Here is a 24,090-nt window from a genome sequence, read left to right as displayed (position 1 = left end):
GGAAGGAATCAAAAACAAACTTCTTATTGTTGGAAAATTAACTTGTCTCCTTCCTTGCAACCCATAATTCTCACTTATGGAATTCTCAGCAATGTAATGTGATTTTCATATAGTAATATTGCATTTTTTTCCTCTAATTTTCTTACAGATGCCATGACTGTGGAGCCATCCTGGAGGAGTACGATGAAGAAACGCTGGGTCTGGCCATAGTAGTTCTCTCCACATTCATTCATCTCAGCCCAGATTTGGCTGCTCCTTTGTTGTTGGATATTATGCAATCTGTAGGAAGGTATAAACTTTCATTTTTCTTCTCATGTCTTTCTTTCTTCTGCAGATTAATGGTTTACAAATAAATAGTGAATTCAGCATTGTTTCATGTTCTAGTAGTTCATCTTCTATTTGAGCAACCCTAAATGAAATGAACCCTGAAAGCATGAATAGTTCTGTCTGAAGCTCCCCAATCCAGCTCCTTCCTTTGTCCCACCCAGCTGACTGACACCAAGGAGCAGGTTTAATTGATATTACACTGTCACATCATATAAACCAGTGGTGGTGAACCTATGGCATGCGTGCCAGAGGTGGCACTTGCAGCCCTCTCTGTGGACACGTGCTGTTGCCCCAGCCTCACCTCCCCCCGGCCCCCCCTCACCAGCAGCCCCCCTGGAGGAGAGTCGCCCCCAAACATGACCCACGCAGAGCAGCACAGCCAAGGACATGGCAGCCAGGCAGCGTGGACAAGACTCTGCCCTCATGCCCCATTGCGCACAGTTGATGCTGTGGGGCACGGGGAAGGGCATGGCCACCATGGCACTGCTGGGCTGCCTGGGCGATCTGTGAGGTAGTGAGTGGCCCTACGGGCAGGCAGGGTGGGGGACGGGGTGGGGGCAGTGTGGGACCGGGCAAGGGGTGGAGAAGGAGTGGGGCCAGTTTTTGGGCACTCGGTCTCTAAAAGGTTCGCCATCACTGATCTAAACCTATTACATGTCTCTCATTTTCTGAGCAAAGGAGGGCATAGAGAACCATCATGATATTTAATAAGCACCCCTTTTAAAACTATCTGTTAACTCAAAGGGCAGATAACAAACTGATACATTTGAGAAAAGAGGAGCAGCAAAGGAAGATGCCTCATATCAGGTCTCACAATTTAGATCACTGTTGCCTGCACTAGTATCCCTAAATTACCATTTTAGGAAATCTCCCAGCTTTAGCTTTAGAAAATACTGTTAACTTAAGTGGGATCTCTTGCATACAAGCTGTACACCCTTCTTTATTGTTGTAATAAGGAGAAATAGACTCATCAGAGAGTTCTCCAATACAGCCCTTTTACAAAACCATTGTGACAGTTTTTTTCTAACAAAAGATTGTGATAAAGTCATCTTAGCTCAATTTTTATTTGATTGCATAACCAATTCCAACTGTTTTATTGAAAAAATGACATTTTTATTTAATTCTCTCCTTTCCCATCCCCTGTTTTTTTCCCCCTCATCAGGTTGGCTTCAAGTACCAATTTTTCTAATCAAGCAGAAAGGTACAGTATAATGAAAACCATTTATTTGCAACAGGCCTACAGAACAAACAAAAATATAGATATTTTTTATGAATATTTGATTTTGAAGCAGAACAGTGATATTAGATCCATATGCAGCTCCTCTTTGAGAGATGGGCCATTTAGAAATGAAAAATAAATAAATATTTTTGGATCAAGGTACTGCAGTGTAAACTTAATCTTTTCATAAACTATACAGAGATAGGGAGCTATCTAGAAAGAAATGGGGAACTCCTGAATATCCTCACAAAATTATTCATTTAATTAAGGACCTACATAAGGTAATGTCTTTTGTCAGATAACATCTGGAATCTCAGATCATGTAGGAGAAACCCATAACTCATTTCCACCCATATCTATATTTAACATGTGACAATTCTGCTATGAGAAGTAATCATGTCATGGCTTTATTTCTGGTAGTCTGGAGTTTCTGATATTAACTGAGTAGCACAGAAAGGAGCCATTCCAAGTAATTGCACTTCATAAGTGTAATAGGATAAGATACTCTTAGATAAAGGAAAAATTCACACATCTACCAACATCTCTTGATTTGTGATAATGTGATTATTCACTCTTTGATTTCATCTTCTAACACATAGAGTACAAATTCAGTATAGTGCTGCATTTTGTAGTGATGTAAAATATATGCGAAAAGATTATTAGTATTAGATCACACCTGTTCTGTTGTGCTTATAGGATGACATGCGATATGGCCTACCTATCTGATATCCTACTTATGTGTTTAATCAACACAAAAGTAGGATTGAGGAAGAACAAATATGCATGCCTGGCCTCTCCACTACCATCAAACTTACCTTTTCTACTTATTTAGGCAACCCACATGATTCAGAGCCCTGGAAAATCAGAAATCTATGCTTGTGTGACATCTAAGGCAGGGTTCCCCAACCTATGGGCTGTGGCCCACTACTGGGCAGTGGCCTGCTGGCCAGTGGGCCATGAAACAGGCTGGCCAGTGCGTGCACGTGTGTGTGCACACTCATCCTCACGTGCCAAACAGGCACTGCGTGATAAAAATGGGCTGTATGGTGAAAACGGGCACCATGTGGTGAAAAGAGGGCAGTGCTAGTGAGTGTCACATGGGCGCTAGCACCGCTCCGTTTGCATCACGCATGCTTGCGCGCATGCATAAAATGCTTACCTCTCCCTTTCCTGCCGGTCTGCCAACTGTGAAAGGTTGGAGACTTCTGATCTAAGGCATTCTGTCACTGTATGGAAGGATTAATTTACACTTCTATGTATGGATTAAAAATAATTTTGTTTGATGGAAAAGTCTTCACACTGGTGGATGTAATGGCTAACATTTAGACTGAATAACAATAGCTTTATATCAGATCTTTCAAAGGATTGTTGTTTTATTTTTCCTAGTTCTTATTTCTTCCATGCTGCAAAGTACAAATAATCTGATTCTTCATGAATGCCCACCTGTGTTCTTGTTGGTTCCTTCATGATGAAATATTTTAGTAAGATCACAATATTTTTTTCCTTCTTTTTCTCTTCCTTTATTTTAACACCCACCCACCCCAGTATGATGATCCCAGGGAATGCTGCAGGTGTGGCAAAGCAGTTTCTGCGCTGTATTTTCCATCAGCTTGCTCCCAATGGTATATTTCCACAGCTGTTTCAGAGCAACATCAAGGGTAATATGCTGTGTTTATCATTTATTTTTTGAGACTCTGCATTATGTTCACATGAAATCCCACTAAAACAATTCTCATTTGCAGATGGAAGCTTTTTACGAACATTGGCCACCTCTCTTATGGATTTCAGTGAGCTGAGTTCTATAGCTGCATTGAGCCAACTCTTAGAGGTCAGTCTGTTCTACTTCTTTAAGATTCATGCTTGATATTATTCTCCCATCAGATATATCAAACAAGTGTTTCATTTTCTACAGTTTTACAGTATTTTCCATTCAAAAATTTGCTTGTACTGCAGCAAGCTGAATACATATATTCAGTTGCGTAACATAGGAGTGGCCATTCTGTTACCCTAAGGCTGCATCTAGCCCCTAGTTTAATTTCCAAATCCTTTTGCAAAAAAACAAAAAAAAAACCCTATTCATATTGCTGGCTAGAGAAAACTGTTTCTTTACCAGCAGAGATCTGGGCAGGGAGGAAGAAGAATGAGGAAAGAAAACACATAACCCCAGAAAAATTTCAATTACTTTGAGATATGAGAACTGCACTGAAAAAAAAATTGTCCTTTTTTCACTCTTGAAAGTAGTCATTCATTTCCATCTGATATAGAACAACTCTAAAGGAACATCCTATCACATTGTTCCCTTTCACTTAGATGGTTGCCAAATGCCAGGGCTAGGAAGGGAAAGAAAGGGAAAGTAATTCATTGTAGTGTGTGTATCAATGGTGGGATTCAAATATGTGAACAACTGGTTCTCTGTGTGGATGCCACTTCCAGAAGTCCATTCTGGGACTGGGCAACAAAAAATTAGCTAGCGGGGACTTCCAATTTTGCGCCCGCAGCGCATGGCTGCTAGAGAGAGGACCTCCGCTCCCCACAGCTAGTTTCTTCCTGCTTGGGGGACCCTAGATGGGTCCAAAGTTGCCCCGGAGAGATGACCATGAAGAAGGGGCACCCCATTGATCTGGGGAAAGCCGTCCGAACCTGACAGGAGAAAGGCTAGCATGAGATCAGCATCTAGCCCAAGCTGCTTGCAGCCAAAGTCCCAGAGCACGAACCTAAACATCGGTGAACAGCGTGCTTGGAATTGATGAGAGTACTAATCTTCTTTCTTCTATCTACTATCTAAATTCTTGAAAAGATCCCTAAAGGAAGAAAACCTCCAGAAGTGAAAGGAGGGGACTATATCCCCATACCCTTACAGATGGAAGCGGCAAATTAATATTAAAGGAGAGAAGAAATATATTAAAATTTTGATTTAAAATACTTCAGTCTGGACAAATTTAGAAACTAAAAAACTGTCAAGATTATACCCTAATTTTTTTGATGGAATTATAAAAATATATAACAAAAATAACTTTTTGATTGAAAGAAAAACTGAAAAAAGAAATAACTGCTGACATCTAGTAGAGACTCAGATAATAGAACACTAACAATAGAACACTAACAAGCAGTTTTCCAATATCTCAGGGGCTGCCACAAAGAAGAGGGAGTCAAGCAATTTTCCAAAGCGCCTGAAGGCAGGACAAGAAGCAACGGATGGAAACTAATCAAGGAGAGAAGCAACCTAGAACTAAGGAGAAACTTTGTGCCAGTTAGAACAATTAACCAGTGGAACAACCTGCCTCCAGAAGAGGTGAATGCTCCAATACTGGAAGTTTTTAAGAAGAAACTGGTCAGCCATTTGTCCGAATTGGTATAGGGTTACCTGCAGGAGGTTGGACTTGATGACCTCCAAGGTCCCTTCCAACTTTATTATTATTATTATTATTATTATTATTATTATTACTCAGAAATTGGCAGAGTGCCTGGAAACAAAGAAAAACTTGTTCCTTTGAACTGCAAATAACCTTGAAGACAGCTGGGAACAAAGGAAGAGCCAGCTATAAGATTAAAAAGTGTTTGAAAGAAAAAAAACACCTGGACTGTTGCTTAAATCTAAGAACTGTTTATGGAAAGGAAAAAACTTGGCTTTTTGGTTAATCTTTTAGAGGAGAATCTGTAGGAAGGATTTAAAGTGGCTTAACATATTGAACTGTAATTTTGACTGACTGAATTAAATTGACTTTTGAATTAAAATATTGATGAAAGATTATCTGACGGGAGGAGACAACATGGATATCACATGTATCAAAAATGACAGGATGCCACATTCAATATTTTCTCCTGAAGGATGTAGCCTGGAAAATCAAGGGCCTCCAGAAGTAATACTTCAAGTCAAGATAAATACTTTCCAGGAGGAAATATATGTAATGTTAGGAGAAATACAAATGACAATAGATTCAAACCACGAGGAAATCCGAAACAACTTTGATGATTTAAATAAGCATATTTCCAATCTAAATTTACAATTAAAAAACACCCAGGAAATAACAACAAAGGCACAAATAAATCAGACAACAGACTACAAATCAGAAGAGTATGATCAAATTGATGAAACAACAAAGGAAAAGAATTACAATTTGACACAAGCAGGAAAAAAAATCTTCAAGGTTCTGATACTACAAGAAAAATGGAATTATCAGGAGAACCATCAAAGTTTGGGAGACAGAAAGTATTTATCTTATTTACTTCATCTTTTGTATTCCCAACAACGTTTGTAAAAATACAGGAACTGCTGGGTAAGCGGATCACATCAACTTGGAAAATTACTCGGCAAAAGAAGAAGACCAGAGACAGATACAAGGGATTTGACTCACCCTACCAGATGGACTATTACGTGAATAAACATTTGTTTGAATATGGCTAAAAGAACAGAGAATTTTGAACACAAAAGGGCCTTATAACAAGAAGGATAAGAGAGTTAAGTAATATAGTATGTTTTATAATATATGAAATGTTAAATAGTAAGTTGATGTAACTTTTATTAATATATCAGTGAAATATATGCTGAACTAATGAGATGATGGTTATGAGAATAATATAACCTGAAAAAAGTTATATAGAGAGATTATTATTATTTGTATAAATATAAATAATGCCTATATCTAATGATTTATCTATTGAAAATATTAAGAATTATATTTTGGCTAAGGTTGAAGAAGGAGAATACAAATGGGAGAAGGGAAGATCAAAGAAATGTATCATTAATATATTAATTAATATGGAATTATCAAATATAATTATTATTGATTGTTAATTATTATTTTTTCCCAAGTTTTTTTAATTAATTTTTCAATATTTCATTTACATATTTGAAAAGTAGTGTGGCAGTTGATTGTTAATTATTATTGTCCTTTCTTTCTTGTTAAAATATAAACCAAGACAACACGCTGTACACCAGGCACTGGAGATTGTTAAAAACTAATAAAATATCTATAAAAAAAATTAGCTAGCGGTTCTGCTGAACTGGTGTGAATCCCACCACTGGTGTGTATCATACTGCAGTCATATACAGATTCCTTGAATAAAGCCCCTTGAAATCAACAGGGCTTCAAGTTCCTGGAATGGATCCCATTCAAATGCAACACCATCCAGAACTAAATATGAAAAGTCTCCCAATCCAAAGAGCCCTATAACTCATAGCTTCTGTTTTGCTTGGGTTGAGTTGAAGTCTGTTCTCTTTCATCAAAATCCCCATAGCCTCCAGCATTGAGATAAAATATCAATGACATTGCTTGGTTGATCCATAGTAGAGATGTATCTCTTCAGTATATTGATGATATTTAACAGTATGAGAGGCCCAAGTAAACCTGCAAAGCAAGGCTCCAGGCCATATCCCTCCCTCCCACCAACATCAACTGCAACTGGCCTTGGAGGAAAGAGGTGAACGCTGCAACATTGTGCCCCCCACTCTTAAACCACAAACCCAGTCCAGAAAGATACAGTAATCAATGTTATCAAAGGGCATTGAGTGATCAAGAAAATCCAGGATGGTGGACATGAAAGATCTCTTTCTCTAGACAGGGGCATTCAAAAAAAACTTCTGATCTTTTTCTTCTTAAGAGATTTAACATACTCTGTTACCCGTGAAGCAGAAAGACTGCCTATTGTAGCAAATTTGTGAGAAGAAATGTGAAGTGCTTAGATATATACATATTTTAAACAAAATGAAAATACCTTGCTGTTTTTATTTTACATCTTTTACCTGAATGGCTTACTTGTTTTCTTAGGGTTTAAACACCAAAAAGAATTTGCCAGCAGGAGGTGGAATGTTACGCTGCTTGGAAAATATTGCTACATTTATGGAAGCTCTGCCAATGGATTCCCCAAGCAATCTTTGGACAACTATCAGCAACCAGTTTCAAACTTTCTTTACCAAACTACCATGTGTTTTGCCCCTTAAGGTAGAGTTTATATAATCTAATTTCATTCTGGTATATTCTGGGAGAGACCTGTGTCTGAAATTCTTGAGAAGTAAACACTGCATCCAGTCACTGTAAACAACACTAGGCATATAAGTCAGCTATCTATCTATGTACTTCTATTTTACCCTGGGTTACATGTACTTTGATTTATGTGTATGCATTTTGGTCAAATGTATGTGTGTGTGGGATTAAATGATGGTAGAAATGAGATGGGACAGTGGTGTCATTTGTAATTGGGCCACCAGAATTTTTTGGGGAGAATTTTTTATTTTTTTGGCAAAGATAGGAACTAATAGCTGCAAAGGTGGGTCTGCTCATTTGCTCTGATAGATGCCATTAATAAGGCAGCTCTAATGCATATGTTGGCACCAAGGATTCTTTTGGCATCAGTGATTGTGGAGCAAGCAAGGCACAATGTTGAACATACGTTCTTGCCTAAGGATGTGCACTGTCCAGTGCTGCCAGGTTTATGGGCTATACCTGTCCCCAGGATGCATATCTTTACCTTTATTTGACCTGTACCTGTGCCTGGCCAGTATCATAGTTTACCTGCTATCCAGCAAGAAGCAAGGTGTTGGCACCTGTGAAAGATTTACATTACTTTCAGAAAAGGTGACCAAGGGCAATTTGCCCAGCCTGTTCCAACTCTATAGCTTTGCACCATTGGTCTCTGATGGTTCAGTAGTGTTTCTCACATTTTTTTCAAGCATTCCTTGCATACATGAGGGATAGGAACTTAGTTTCCTCTCCCTCCCTCCCTCCCTCCCTCCCTCCCTCCCTCCCTCTCTCTCTCTCTCTCTCTCTCTCTCTCTCTCTTGAAAATTAATATGCAGTTTCTTTTGGAAACCAGGAATTATGTTGAATTCCCCATTCTGTATTTATTGATTGTGTAGCTCTGCCTTTCTTTGATAAATCTAACATTCCCAAATACTGAATGAATGTGTGAAGAATAGCTTGTAATTCTTCTGTATTCTTCTTTACCTGAAGTGTTCACTGGATTCCGGTGTAAGGATAATGATCTGTTTGCTGAAGATTCCCACCAGCAGCGCTGCCAGGGTAAGTTAAAAGGGAAACAGGGGAAACTAAATGGCTGCTCTAATACTAATATAGAAAGATTTGTTTTTATTTAAAAAAGATGTGTTGAGTATCTGTATTTACTTTCTACATCAGCTTTTTACATTTTAGAGTTTTCATGGATAAAGGAAATAACTGAAGCATAAAACAGAATCCGTTCAGGTGTCCTGTTTGTGATTTCCATTTATATGGCCACCCATCTTTCAGCAATGATTCTATGCAGATACCTTAATATTAAAATTTAATGTGTCCTAATAATATTTTTTTTAAAATCTACCTAACCCAGGTCCCTTGGAAGGATTCACTAGGTAGATAAAAATGCCAAATCCAGTCTATACAGCTGGTTGACTGCACAACCAGGCATAATAATAGTATGTTGGTCAACAACCACAACAATGCCCATAAATAAGCATCTACCTTGTGGATCAAATTAATAGTAGCTATGCTATTATGGCTGTCACTTTTTTTAGATTTTTATCCTGCCTCCTCATCCCATATGCAACCAAAGGTGTTGAGCATACCTAATACTCCTTCTTCCTCCTATTTTCCCCATCAAAACAACTCTGTGAGGTGAATTAGACTGAGAGAGAATGACTGAATTAAGTAACCCAGCCAGTTTTTCATGCTTTCTTCCTCAAAGTGAGATAGAACTCCAGGAGAACTCCCAAACTGTATACCAGTTCATATGAAGTAATGCTATCCCATCCAGAACTAAAGATCAAATCATTGGATCCAGGAGGGCCTATAAAATCCACAGCCACCCAGTTTTGCTGAATTTGGCCTGAAGCCTATTGTTGCCCATCAAGGCCCCTACAGTCTCCAGACACTGAGAAAGCATCTAAACAACAAATTTATAAGCCCAGGGAGGGATCTCTAAATAAGTATCATTAGCATACTGATGAGACTTCATCCTCTGCCAGAAATGAAGTCACCCAGTTTTTTCATGTTGATGTTAAACAGGAACAGGGAATATTAAAACTCTGAGGAATTTTTCAAAAAAGTGGGTTTGGGCTAACTCTTCCCTTTCCTTCCCCACATAACACCAACTGGAACTGGAACTGAAACTGACCTAGCAGAAGGAGAAGAACCACCATAACACTATTCCCCACTTTCAATCCCTTGAACTGTCCAAAAGAATAGCATTATGAACGATATCGGAAACCACCAAATTTCATTTATTATATGATTGTGCGTTTATATCTCTTTGTATCTACAGTATTAGTTTGTTTGTTTGTTCAATTTATATTGCTGCCTATCTCATGTTGATGACTGTGGGCAGCTAACAATGTTAAAAATTATAAAAAACAGAATGACATGTCTCCCTCCCTCAAAATACACATAAAGCAGCAGCCCATAAAACAGCAGCCAAGGTAAAAACAGATCCATCTATAACAATTAACATAGCCAATGCACAGGCTCAACCCACCTCCTGACACCCATGCCCAGTGATGCTTCACATCAGATGTATTAGCAGAACAAGAATCAGTAATTAGCAAATGTAGCAAACAAATCTTGAGGGGCTCTTTCGAGAGAATTTTAGCACTAATTTATTTATTTATGAAATGTAGACATTACTTCATCTGGACTACAGGCAGTTTACGATGGATGTCTACAACTTGATGATGTATGATTGCTGTTGAATTTCCTTTGCTGTGAAGCATTGCAGTTGAAATGCTGTGAAGGATCCAGAACTTTCTAATGCCTTCAGTCACCAAAAGAGTGGCATAAATTGATCCCTTGGTGCTGTTGCTTGCTCTTCCAATGATAGAAGCTAGCAGCCTGGGCCAACTCTCAGCATTTATCTAGTGACTATCCCAGAGGGAAAGTTCCATTTTCCCCTGAAACATCCTCCAGAGGTTCATTCAAGGTACTGGCTGGGAAATTCCTGAGTATCAGCCATGAGATGAATCAGCTTGGACAGCCACAGCCTTGCACCTTCCAAGTGAAAAGTAAAAGCTTTGTTAGGGTGGAAAATTTCATAACATGTGCATTGTGCATTTTGCAGAGGCACGTAAGTATTCCAACATAATTATGATTATTGCTGTTATTATTACAGAGCCTGCTGGAGCCATTTTCAAAATTGCTGAGCTTTGTCATTCAGAATGCCATCTTTACCCTGGCTTATTTGATTGAACTGTGTGGCTTATGTCACCGAGCTTTCACAAAGGTAATTCAATTGTAGTTGTTTTAAAATTCTTTAGAGAGAGATGAAACAGTGCCTTGTTATGCTTTCCAGCAGAACAGTAATTTAGGCAAGTCTGTTTTATTTTTTAAATGAAATATGGTATAATCCTCTAGCTAGGAGCAGGGTTATACATGAAGGTTTGACAATAATTATTTTAAAAATTTGGCAAATTTAAGTTGACTTCATTCTTTCCAGATTTAAGATAATTTACTAAGAGATACAGTAAAAGGAATCCACTGAATGGGCTTGCATCCTATTAAATAACTATCTGGATGTGACAATAGCAGCAGTCATATGATAAATTACTATGAATTTGGGATAAAATTATTGTAATCTGATGTTAATCCTGCAAAAGTGTGATATATATGCTTCTTTGTAAAAAAAATACTATCTGAAATATTTCCATTCTAGAGGTTTTGTAGATTCTGTTCTATTCTTAATTTGCACCTGGCACCAATTTTAATGGAAAAGAGATGATAATGAAATATTTTGTTTGCTCCTAACACATCATGTAAAAAGTAGCATGGTGTAATGGTTAAAATAGCAGTTGAACAGGCCAAGTTCAATTTGACATACCCAACATTGCTGTTGCTCAGTTATGATCTAGGAAAAATGAGCAAACTCTAGCGAAAGGCTTCTGTTTAAGGATACACATCCTTATTTGTTTGTTCAGTAGTCAAAGGCCAAAAAAGACTGGGTAATAATCAATTTCTTTCTCATTTTTGTTATAAAGTAGAGAGAAACATCTGAACTATTTTATGCCATTTAAACATTTTGCCCATTTAGTTCTGTATTTTTCACTAGCAATTTTCCAGATAGCAAGAAAGAAGCCGATTTTTTTCCAGGCATCATGAACTATGTGTAATTTATTTAAGTAGAGATACATTCTAACATTTCCAAATATAAAACATTTTCTGTTTTTGGTGCTCATTTTATAAGCAAAATAAAAAGGGCAGCATCCTTGCATAATAATTGTGTTAATTTAAGATATAATGGCTTTTTTCATAGCACTCTCTGGAATGCTACCCTTACCTACAAGGGCATCAAAGTAGGCTAAGAGTTGCTTGTGCTTTCGGGCTGCAGTTGCCAAACAATGTTTTAAAGCTCTGTTTTGAAGCTTTTATAATAACCCTGAGGACACTCATATTCACTTCTCTCTTATTGAGTGCAGATGTTGGATTGAAAGCTTGCAAAAGGTTTCACTACTATTTTATTCTTGAAAGATTTTGACCTTCTGTTTAGCTTTGGATTTTGATATCCTAATTTTACTTTCTCTGCTTTATTTAATATGGATAACCACAATGTTAACTATAGGCAAAAATAATTGTCATGTTAACCCCCTCTAAAAGTGGCAAAGAATCGGAAAATTACGTCCGATAAAAAAAGGAATTCCAAAAATATTCTCATATTATTTGGAAGGCTTATTTATGTATCAACATTTGATTTTTTAAAAAATTAATAATGTTTCAATATGGCTATGTGGTATTTTAAATCAAATTAAAAACAATGTTTCTTTTTTTATATTTCACTTTTCTATTTAAAGAGCACTCAGATTAGCTAACAACTAAAATATAATGAAAAACACCGTCTACATACAATATGTATATTTAAAACATCAATCATAATGTTGAGTCAACAAACTTAGTTGAAGGTTCAAAAATAAAATTTATTTATTATAAAATGTATTGGCCGCCCATCTTATCATAAGGTAACTCTGGGTGGCATATATTCATAAAAATATATCGGCATTAAAACATAAATAAATTAAAACCAAAGTTAAAATCTAAGGACACCTGGGGAGGGCAGGGGCGGAATGTGAGGAGGCAGAATCTGCTATTACTCGATCAACCACCTCCAGGTACTGTTCTCCCATTGGGGCTCCAGGCCATCTTGGCAGAGCCAGGTCTTTAGGCCTTTAAGAACTGATAGGAGGGTTGTGACCAACCTCACATTGGGGGCAGGATGTGACAGAGGGCAGCAGCATATTAACAAAACACTAAAATATTTGTGTAGTGGCAACAGAGAACTGTATACATTGCCTTATTTGGATTTTTTGGATGCCTGCAGTTTTTTACCTTTCAGATTACAATAGTTGTGTAGGTCCAACTATATTTATGTAGTGATGAGTGAATGACTTTAATTCCTTTTGCAGAATATGATGTTTAGTGACTGTACCAACAGGAATGGCCACTTTCATCATAGAATCTGCTTTGATTTCAGATTGCTTGCTATTTCCAATATTTGCAACTAGAAAAGTAATGAAAATCTAGTAAACACTCATATCTCTTAACTGCAGGCACCACCAGAGTATATGTGCATGTGTGCGTGTGTGTAAGCCCACCTTTATTTTTCTATGTTCTAGGAGAAGAATAAGAGATGACATGACTGCAATTCTCTGTATGACATGCTCTTCACTTATGGAATGTAAATCCTTTGACTCAGAGGAGATTGGAGCTTTGGAATACAAACACATATACACACACTTGTGCACACACACATACAATCACAAAACCACACACGAGTAGAGATAGAGACAGAGTCAGAGATGATAGAAATAGATACACACAAGCACATGTGCATGTGTATACACAATCACCCAGATACACTCAGAAAAAACTATAGATTTCCCTGGTAGGATTTGCTATGCAGCCCTTATACTCTCTCTTCCTACAATTATTTTGCTTCCAATCTAGTTTCTTATATTTCTTTTATTTTTAATTCCATGTCCATTTTTTCCACGATCATTCTTTTTAAAATATTTTATTAATTTTCTAATTTTACAATCATAAGTACTTAATAAAACAACATGTTGTCTGGGTCCATAGGTAATTCGGTGGTATATATTAACTTTATCAGTCTAGTTCCAATACAACACCATCCAGTGCTTCCTTGATCTTCTTTTCTTCTAGTGGTATGCATTTTTCTGGTATTCTACATAATATCGATAGTATCAGTTTATAATATCTTTTCTAGCCAAAACATATCTCAATTGCATTTGCACTTAAAATCCATTTGTTCAATCAATATCCTATTTTCCCCACTTTTTAAAAATAATTTCCCCTCAATATTCAAAGTATCTCTATCATTTATAATTTTCTCATAATAAATTATATTTGGGTAACCAAAGGCTTCCCTTATTCAAGCCCTTTTGGAATTTTCATATTTCCCATCTCATAACAAAATATAATATTCTAGTTACAAATCCTATCCTTCTAATTGTAATAATACTTTTATTTCTAACAATTATTTATTTTCTAAACCATATTCAAACATCTGTTTAATAGTATAATATCCCATCTAATAGATCAAAACCTTTATTTTCTTCAGTCTTACTCTAGCTTTCTTCCTTTGCCAAATAGCTTTCCAAGTCAGTACATTTGAATCATCAAGTAATTCTTCCTCTGTTTTTGTATATATTGTTTGGAATGAGGAAGAGAATTTGATTGAAGTATTTTTGGAAGAACGCTCAATCCATTTATATTCATTAAGCAGCTTCCATCCTTCTCCTTCAGTTTTTCTTTTCATTTCTTGTTTGTCAATAGTCAGCATTTCTCCTTTATCATCCGTTTGATCAGCTCTTCTTTCTTACCCTCAAATGTGTTCTGAGATCTTGAAAGTAAGATATCTTTTCCATTTCCGGTGTTACCACTGCATCTTCTAATTTTTAATTTGTCTGTATCTGTCTGTTAATTCCTTCCTTTAGGTCGTCCATCTCTGGATCCATTTCTTCTAATTTTCCTTCTCTTTTCTTGGTTACTAGTTCCTTCTTTGTAGTCTTTGTCTTGATTTGTAAGTTTAGATTAGAAAATTGTTATTTTATCTCATTTGCATTAATTTTAGTCTCATGAAATAAAACAATTGTCTGTTGGATTGATTTCAACATAGAAAGAATTTCTTTCTGAGATTCTTTAACATTTTCTTGTTGGTATATCAAGCTGGGAGCTTCAGAGACAGGTGTTAAAGATGATTTTTTTACCATTTAAGGCTAAGTGTGGAACACTTTCTATGTAGTCTTTATAGTCTAATAGGGTTCCCAACACAGATAAACAGCTCAAAAGTTTTTCTCCCTTTTCCCAGCTGCAGTCTGCTTAAAGTGAAATTTTCCAAGGACAACCAAAGTCTTATCTGAGTCTGGGCTTCAAGCCAAGTTCCTTTAATAATAAATTGTAGTGCCATAGTTATCCACTAGATGTCATTAATGCCGTCTTCCAGCTTTTTAAATCCAAACTTATATTACAAACTTTTCAAGTTTCTTTTCTAAAAAAGTCTCAAAAATACTTTTGGTCCCAAAATTTCAAATCTATATATCTGTATTGGTTCTAAATTAATCTTGTGATTTTGTTTTCCCCCAAGCAATTAGTTTGCTGCTTTTCTTTTCTTGAGGGAATGGGGCAGAAATTCCCCTTCACTCTCTCATCGGGGAGGATTCTTTCCTTTGGGTGTTTTTTTCCAGGAAAAAGTCTTAAAATCATAAAGAGAGAATAAAGTCTAACCCAGTTCCATCCACGTTGCTCAAAAGTTGCTCATTAGTGCTTATTTTCTTCGGTTGTCAGCAGCTTCTGGTTTGGAGGGCTTCCTCGGATCAAATGAGGGTCCCCTCCTTCTTTGTCACCTCTTCGGGGTGACTTTCAACCCTTTTTAGGGTTCCCAGCAAGGCAAAATCAAACACGGAAGATGGAGCCCTGTCTTCCTGCACCTGTCACACAGTGACACCTAACCGGAAGTCTCCATGATGCACTCTTGATGCTACCAAATGTTGTGATCCCACATGCAGAGTTTCTCATTACCCATCACTAATTCTGTCATTTTTTAATAAAAAACAACCAGATCCAATGTGCTTTTTGATTCATTCATTTTCCATGTCTCTATATGAAAAGATTTATGCTTGTAAAAAAAACATTTTTTCTAAGCTGATGCTGCCCAGTCACCTTTCTCATTTATTTTGTGCCTCAATAGACATCATTACTTTTTCTGTACTCTCTTGTCTCATTCTTAACCATCCATTTATGTCATATAACAAAATATTTTTCCCTTGGATCACATTCATTCAGAATGTTGCACACTTTTTCTCCAAATTCATTCCTGACTCTTCTGTAGTTTATGTTCATTTGAATGAAACATGTAACTGTCAATACCCCATGGATTCCTACTTTCATAAAAGCCTACAATAATCTATATGTCACCAATTTATATTTTCTGACATACTTTTTAGTGTTTCCGTTAATAATTAAATCTCTGCCTTCACTTTCCAGAATGCATTCATTGACTACATCATTCATGCATGCATGCATTCATTCATTCATTCATTCATTCATCCAAGGACCTATCACATCTTTCCTGTTTCCCTTAGTTTCACAGACCAACAACATAACTATTTTTTTCCATTCTGCTCATTAATTTGTGTTCTTTGTCATTTTTCCCTCTTATATTCTATGGTATCCTCTTCTATATGCTACAGTTGCCACCAGAAGTGTCCATATATATTGACCTTCACCATTATGGTTTGAATAAAACTGAGTATTTGATTCAGCTGTGGTGACACAGTGGTTAGAATGCAGTATTGCAGGCTAACTCTTGTCGACTGCCAGCAGTTTAATCCTGACCGGCTCAAGACTCACTCAGCCTTCCATCCTTCTGAGGTCAGTAAAGTGAGGACCCAGATTGTTGGGACAATATGCTAACATTGTAAACCACTCAGAGAGTGCTGTAAAGCACTATGAAGCAGTGTATAAGTCTAAATGCTATTGCTAAGTGCTATTTAATACTAGTTAGTAAAATAGAGAGAGTACATCTATGCAACACAAAGCATTCCCTGCTGTATAGACATACCTATTAGTTTTGGCATACTTTGGCCAGTGGGCTGCAAATGCAACTAAAAAATTTATAGGAAATTATCTTGAAAGCCAAAATACTGTTGGATGTATTACAATCTAGGTATGACTCTCAGGATCCCTCTTTTTTTTCAATCTAATTTGAGTTAATATCTTCATTCATATTCTATAGCTGAGATCCTAAATTCTAAGGACTGAAACTCCTCTACAATGATGTTTTCATTCAGGGAAGTGAATGGGGAAAAAAGTGGCTGTTTCTATCTGCAACCCCTCTATCCTTCTTACCCACATTTGATCTGGACACTTGTGGGACATTTAGAACAGAATAGCAGTTGTCACAGAAGCAATAGGGAGAAGGGGAATAGATTGATGTTCAGTATCCAAACCAGTGGTGGGATTCAGCCTGTTTGCACCACTTTGGCAGAACCGCTAGCTAATCTTTTGTTGCCCAGACCCAGAATAGACTTCTGGAAGTGGCATCCACACAGAGAACCGGTTGTTCACATATTTGAATCCCACGACTGGTCCAAACATCTACATAGGGGTATATGCAAACATGCCCATAAATATGCATATACAGACATCTATGCAGACAACAGATATATGACAGAGTGTAACAAAAGTCAAGTGCCACAATCCAGTAGTAGATGATCTAAAGGAGACCATTACATTAAAATATGCAAACATCTTACTAAGGCACATTTAAAGATCATTCATCAGTAAGGAAGATCATCTGCCATTAAGAACAGTTTAGAAGAAAATAGCTATTAGTTCAAACATTTAATGTAATTTATATAATAAATTGTGCATGAGCCCTGATTTTGGGTACACCATGTATATGCAGGAAAACACACACACACTTTTATGATACTAAAAGTATGATTAACATTCATTTCCTTTGTTTTAGGAAAGGGATAAGTTCTACTTATCCCGCAGTGTCATCTTAGAGTTACTGCAAGCGTTGAAGTTAAAATCGCCTTTACCTGACACAAATTTGCTGCTCTTGGTCCAGGTACAAACAAATATTGTAACAGTTTTCCAGTGAACATTTTTGTCCTTTATCTCTGAAAAAAAAAATGCTACACCATTGAAGTACCGTTACATGCTGTCATCCATCCTACTAAATTGTGCCACTTGAGGCAGCCAAATTCACCTTTTCTGCAAAATACTTCATGCTGTGAAGTATTTTATCTTTGTGTCAATTCAAGACTGTTATATTTATGGCTTTATGTCCACCGTAGTTCCTTATCCTGTTTATTTGTTCTTGGTGATCTCCTGTGTTTTAAACCGCTCAGCTAGAACAAATACCAACCAATTTGCAAATGGGATGATCTCCAAGGACAATATAATAAAACTTTCCATTTAGAATCCTTTATAACCATTATAAACCTTTATAACCTTTATAAAACATGCATGATACTCCTAACATCAACTATTCTGATTTTGTGTAACAGAAGAGGAAAATATTAATGAAGTGCAAGTATTAGCATCTATGGTTGAAAATAACTTTTGCAAAGTAGAAAAGAAATGAAGACGGATTTTAAATCTTATTTTTCCTCACGCAGTTAGTTTATGTATGTAAAAATAAAGTAACATTGAAGAGTGAATATTTCCAGTGCACTAGAAGAGACTGAATGTGATCACTTTGTACCCAGAATCTCTCATTACTATGAAACAGCATTGAATAAAATTTGAGAACATTTTTTTCCTGGATCAACTAAGGATTATGTGGTTGAAACACTACTCAATTTGGAAGGTACAGAACCATAACTCCCTTTCATCTTTTTTCCCAAGCTGACTGTAGTAGCAGAAGTAAAAATTAGTTGATTTCTAAATCAATTCTGAAGTGCATTATTCTTAAAGACATAAATCTAGACATGCGTCTAATAAATACTGAAATATTTCACAGTTAAATTTTATTTATGCCTTTTTGCCCTACTTGTATTGTTTAGAAGTTACTGTCAGTGAATCTACAGTAATGTAAATAGTTCTAGGATTTTTAACTATTTTCTTCTTTAGGAAGAAAAAAAAAAGCACAGGTTCCTCATATTTTACAAATGGGGTCAGAATTGCTCCTAGACATAATAGTATTCTTTCAGGATTGTAGGAGATGGTAGTGTAGTGTAGAATTGACCTAACTGGAAATCTGAAATTGTGAACACAGATTCTGCGGCTACATAACAAACGGTACAAGTTTTCTTCAACAGTTGGGTAATCTGAGCAAAAAAAACTCTATTCCAAAAGATTAAATGAGAGCTCTCCATGTTTGGTAAACAAGACCCTGCTCCTCTCAAACAGTTCTTCTCTGAGGTTAAAGGATTCACATTACAAGGGATGGAGTGGAAGAACATAGCAGATGTCACTTATTCAAGTCAAATTGTTTTAGATTTTTATATACAGCAGTCTGGCAGTGGCTGACCTCTAACGCAGAGTGACTGCTCTGGCAATCACTGGCACTTAACCATGTCAAAATGACAATCAGCTGAAACAGAAGTGATCAGGATGGCTCATGGCGAAATGCCGAGCTTTGCAGATTTGCTCCTAGGGTCACCCATCGTTTCCCATGATTGACAGCCCCCTTTCCCCCCCTTATACATATTCTTATCTTAAGTTACTCTTTCTCAGAAGCAGGGATGCATTTAAAACAGATGATACCGGCAAGTATGTTTTCCTATGCTGGAATTACACTAGGAGGTTTAGCCTGGTCCAAAGAGGTAACAGAATATTCCAGCATTCTTCAAAAAGGTTTCTTCTTGGACTGACCAGTTTTGCACACTGAGGAGTACAGAAGACATGGAATAGAGAACTAGAACTCATCATTATACCATGAACTCAATGAAAAACCAAAGAAAAACTATATTGATACTGATTAGTTAATATTAACAAAAATACCAACATATTTATATAAAAATTAATATAAGGGTTTTTTTAGCTGGGAAGATTCAGCTAATTGCTGAGGATATTCTATTAAAAACAATTGTGTGGTGTGTTTTTCTGTTGTAATTGTTCTACTTTGGCTGTGTTCTAATTGTCCTAAAGGTTGACTGTGGCTGTGCATCATACCATGGACCGTCTTGGTTCCTTCTGTTTCAGATGGTTGTCATTCTGGTATAGTTAAGTGCTGGACCACTCAATCTGGACCACTGGCAGGTGTTGTATTTTAAAATGTAAAACAATTTCCCTTGAATAAGTGACATCTGCTAAGTTCTTTTATTCCATGAATTCTTGGCTCCCAAGGAAAAAAGATGGAAATCAGTAGTATCAATACATTTTTGGGGGATGGAACTATTTGAGTTTTTTAGATTGACACATTTGTTGAAGAAAACTTATACGGTTTTGTATGAATACACAGCAGTGCAATTGTACAGAATTTTGGGTTATGATCTATGTTCCCAAGTCAAGATTTACAATCAGTTCAAATCTGTCTTCCAATATTAACTCTAAACAGTATGAATGTCCCCCCACAATACAGGCAAGGGTTATTAAACATAGAAATAGGATCTATTGTAGACAGTCAATGCTGACAAAAAGAGATGGAAATGGCACTCCTATGATTGCAAAAAGAATAGAAGAACATCCATCTCTATTAATTATGCAATGGACTTAATTCCCCCCCCCCAGCAAGTTTTTTAACAAGGACACTCAAATTCATTAATTAGGCTATTGATTGTTAGTAGTATTGTTGGTTGTTTACTATTTTCTTAATCACAGGCAGCCATGCTTAACTACTAACTGCTAAGGAACAACTACCCTACCCTCTCTACTGCTGTTTACGATCTTACTGAATATATTTATTGTGAGGCATGAAATGTTGGATTAGCAAAGCATCTCTTAGTTTCTTTGTTCTTAATTTGTACATTTGTTAAAAGACACAGTTTGTTCAGAGAGTACCATCTATCTTCTTTCTTGTCAGATGAGCTCTTGAGGAAAAATGGGCTATAAATCAAATAAGTAAATTGGCAAGGTTGCCAGTCTTGCCAATTTTCTTGTTATCGATTCACAACATTATACTAAAGGTTACATATTGTGTCTCTGTAAACGTGGAGGCATTTTTTATTCTTGTTTAGAATTGAGCTTCCCAAATTAAAAAAGGGAGGAAGAGACCCTATAAGTAAATATGACTAAGTTTAGGATAAGGAAGTTGGTTTTTCCAAGAAAGCTGTTCATACTTCTATATGAAGATATAAACCAAAAATGCTGATCATAATATCTGTCCTGTATTTCAAAGCTATATCTTTTCTCACTTTGCCAATTGAGATTCAGTGCCTATGTGAATATTACCTATGGATGGTCAAGAGAAAGATTAATGTTAAATTGAAGAATATTACAGAAAGTCATCTAGACCAAACTGGTTATGGTAAAAGCAATCCATTCCTACAGCATAGCTGACTAGATACCACCCAAACTCCTCCTACCTAATATTTCTTTCTTTCTTTTGTATTTTTTGTAATTTAAACTTATTTATTTGAGTTGCATTCTCTGCTTGCAACAGAAAACAAAAGTGGTGTATTATTTATGAGACAGCATATACTTCAACAATTTAAAAATGGCTATCATAATTTCCTAATTATCTCTTCTCAGTGCTAATTATATACATCTCGTTCTATTTTTACTTAGCTGTCATATTCTCCAGACCTTTTATCATATGTAATAAGTTCATTTCCTCAGAACTTTCCCATGTGTCACTGATTTTGTGCCAGATCTGTAATTTACTCTCTAGGGCAGGCTTCTCCAACACGATGGCTTCCAGACATTTAGCAATGTTTAGCAATGGCAAAGTAGTAATACCAAGTTAGACTTAATGCAACTTGAAATTTTGATATACACACCCTAATGTCCTACCTGTTTCAGAATTGAATCTCTGGATTCAATGTCACTGCTAGAATTTTTCTTTTTATTCTCAAATGTGCACTGAATGGCCTCCCGGGCCACTGCTCATCCACCTATCTCTGAAGCCTTTGTCAACTTTTATCGCAGGCAACAGATTTCCAGGAAGAAGCACAGCAGACATTTGTCTCTTTTTTGTTCAATTGTTGTATGGATTTTCTTTATATCTCTAGCATTAAATATGTTGCCTGTGATGTCTTGGTGCCTTGGAAGCAGTTGATATGGGCAGTGATGAGGCATTTGTCTGCTCAGTCTTTTCCTTATGATGTCAGGCAGAAATCTACCTGCTTCCTGAAAAGAGAATGATAGCATTAGGAAAAATGCTAATATCAAAGGAAATTTCTTTTGTACGGAAGCATAGTAGGTGTCATCTGTTCACATTTAAATGATCTTGGAAAAAATTTAGTTTAATTTAATTACTGACTTGTGACAAGACAAAAAAAGTAGCAAATACTGTATGTGCTTCGGTAATATTGTACGTGTATTCATTGGGAAAAGTTACAATTCTTTCATCTTTGTCCATTCACAAAATAATTGTATGCACTGGCAAGTGTTTACCATCATTGCCAGCAGCATTCTGAAATATCATAGCATTAATTAATAGCATATTCCAGCAACATTTATTACTATACTTATTTTAGGGCAATTATGCCTTAAGAATCTATTGAAGTTTCTTTCAGAAAATTAATAAATTTCACACAATTCTTCCTCTTTCCATGTGTTCAATATTATTCAGCTTGCACTTCTCTTGTTCTGTTAGGGGAGAAAGACAATGAACAGATAGGTAAACCCAAGGACCATTAGGTAAAGCAGTCAGCATAGACAGCAAATCCTGAGCATTGTGGAAAAGACAATACCTCCAACTCTTTGGCATCATTCTTTTCTGATGCCCTGAAACTTTTAAGCAAATCATTGTTTATATGGCTGCTAGGCTGGGTGTACCTAGGTGGAATGTGGGGGCACCACGTTGCCCCTTTGCTTCAGGCACAAAATCTATCAGGTTTGGATAGAATTCAGTAGCCTTCTCCCCATCTATTTAGCTGACAGTCAGCTTTTGTGAAATTAGCATTAGCACAAAGAATCCATCTTTGAAGAAGTGCCTTATTTATGTATTTTATAGATTTAGAATGTGAGAGAAAGTGGAAAGCATCTACAAACTGTTTTCGTCTCATTGTGGAATATTCGTTAATACTAGGCAATCTACACCCTGTTGGGTCATCATTGCGGAGATATTTTCTTACTTAAAGAGAAGCAGAATGACCGTGAATGGGCAAAAAAAAAAAAAAAACCAGTGGGAGTAACTTCTAACACCTTCCTTCCTTCCTTCCTTCCTTCCTTCATTCCTTCCTTCCTTCCTTCCTTCCTTCCTTCCTTCCTTCCTTCCTTCCTTCCTCCTCCTTCCCTCCCTCTCTCCCTGTCATTTTGTCATTACTTCCCTTCCTTCCCCTTCTTTTCCCTTCCCAGCAGGCAGAAAAATGACTGCTGCTGTGTGGGTGAGGGAATGAGGGATTCCAAGATTGGCTGGGAAACTGGCAGAAACTGTTGAAACTGACGATCATGTGGCTGCAGCAGCAATGCAGCAGCAAACCATAGTACTGAAGCAGTCACAACTCCCCCAAATTTCATACCTTTGGGCATCATAGATCTCAGATTTTGGACACATTTTGTAAGCTAGCTTGTTCGAATTATCTTGGTTCAAAATTGTTGCCCTGTGCTGCACTGTTTCATCCAGGTAAAGATCATGACATTGAGAGTATATTGGTTGAGAATGAGTATAGAAAACATCAGAAGCCCTCAATAAGAAAAACACATGAAAATGGATAAGAAATTTCAAAAGTTTTGCTCTGAAATGAGAACCCACATTGTTTACAAGTATAATTCACATAATGATACCAGGACAAGATGCCTGTGTAATGCGGATGAATGAAAAATGTTAAATTTGTGGATGCAGAACTGGGAAAAATAATACATGGTAATTTTTATATATTTTGAATCTGAATAACTGACATCATTCCCATTCAGAGTTTAGCCATCTGCAGATTTAATCACAAATATCAGCAAGATGAGACCTTACTGATAACTGCATTTTATTTCTCATTAGTTTGTTTGTGCAGATGCTGGGACAAAGCTAGCTGAATCACTGATCTTACACAAGCAAATGATTGCTTCTCTCCCTGGAGTAAGTATTTTAAAACCCCACTTTTTTGCACTCCAATTTTTATACAGAGCCAGATATAGATGTTACATTTTAACTCTGTGGTAGTTATTGAAGATTACCAGTTTGTATAATGGATTACATCCATGGGAATAAATCTGACAAAAACATAGCTTGTGATTAGCATTACAATTTTAGTCTGATTATTTATTGTCTAGTTTTTGCCAAAAGTTTTAGATTATGACTTAAAGAATCCTCAGTTATTTCAATAAGCATTGGTGATTTGTTTAACCTGATGAAGTAGAAATCTATTTGTGTTCATGTGAAGGCTCTCCTTTTAGGTACAGTATGTGTTGCAGACGAGTATGGCTTTCTAAAGACTTCCCCAACTGATACCTTCAGTTCTGGTGGAACTACCATTTCTAAAATCCCCAGTCAACATGCAGCCA

The 24,090-nt window shown here is 36.6% G+C and overlaps 1 protein-coding gene across 14 annotated transcripts in view; it reads left to right on the top strand.

Annotated features, from left to right (window-relative positions):
- The window catches only part of UNC79 (unc-79 homolog, NALCN channel complex subunit), a 176,024-nt gene that overhangs the window by 133,169 nt on the left and 18,765 nt on the right, over positions 1–24,090 (top strand). For 11 of the 14 annotated variants that reach the window (XM_039365857.1, XM_039365854.1, XM_039365847.1 and 8 more), the window contains 9 exons: positions 149–289; positions 1,490–1,528; positions 3,092–3,204; positions 3,289–3,374; positions 7,315–7,488; positions 8,497–8,565; positions 10,640–10,750; positions 17,507–17,611; positions 23,588–23,665. In XM_039365857.1, the coding sequence (XP_039221791.1) occupies positions 149–289; positions 1,490–1,528; positions 3,092–3,204; positions 3,289–3,374; positions 7,315–7,488; positions 8,497–8,565; positions 10,640–10,750; positions 17,507–17,611; positions 23,588–23,665 (916 nt within the window). Of the gene's footprint in view, positions 1–148; positions 290–1,489; positions 1,529–3,091; positions 3,205–3,288; positions 3,375–7,314; positions 7,489–8,496; positions 8,566–10,639; positions 10,751–13,130; positions 13,500–16,226; positions 16,408–17,506; positions 17,612–23,587; positions 23,666–24,090 lie in introns of those variants that run through there. The other 3 variants (XR_005559472.1, XM_039365852.1, XM_039365860.1) reach the window with 3 other exon arrangements.

The sequence above is a fragment of the Crotalus tigris genome, unplaced genomic scaffold, assembly GCF_016545835.1.
Source record: "Crotalus tigris isolate CLP2741 ecotype Arizona unplaced genomic scaffold, ASM1654583v1 scf7180000020201.887925, whole genome shotgun sequence".
NCBI lineage: Eukaryota > Metazoa > Chordata > Lepidosauria > Squamata > Viperidae > Crotalus > Crotalus tigris.
This window is presented reverse-complemented; position numbering and strand designations above follow the sequence as displayed.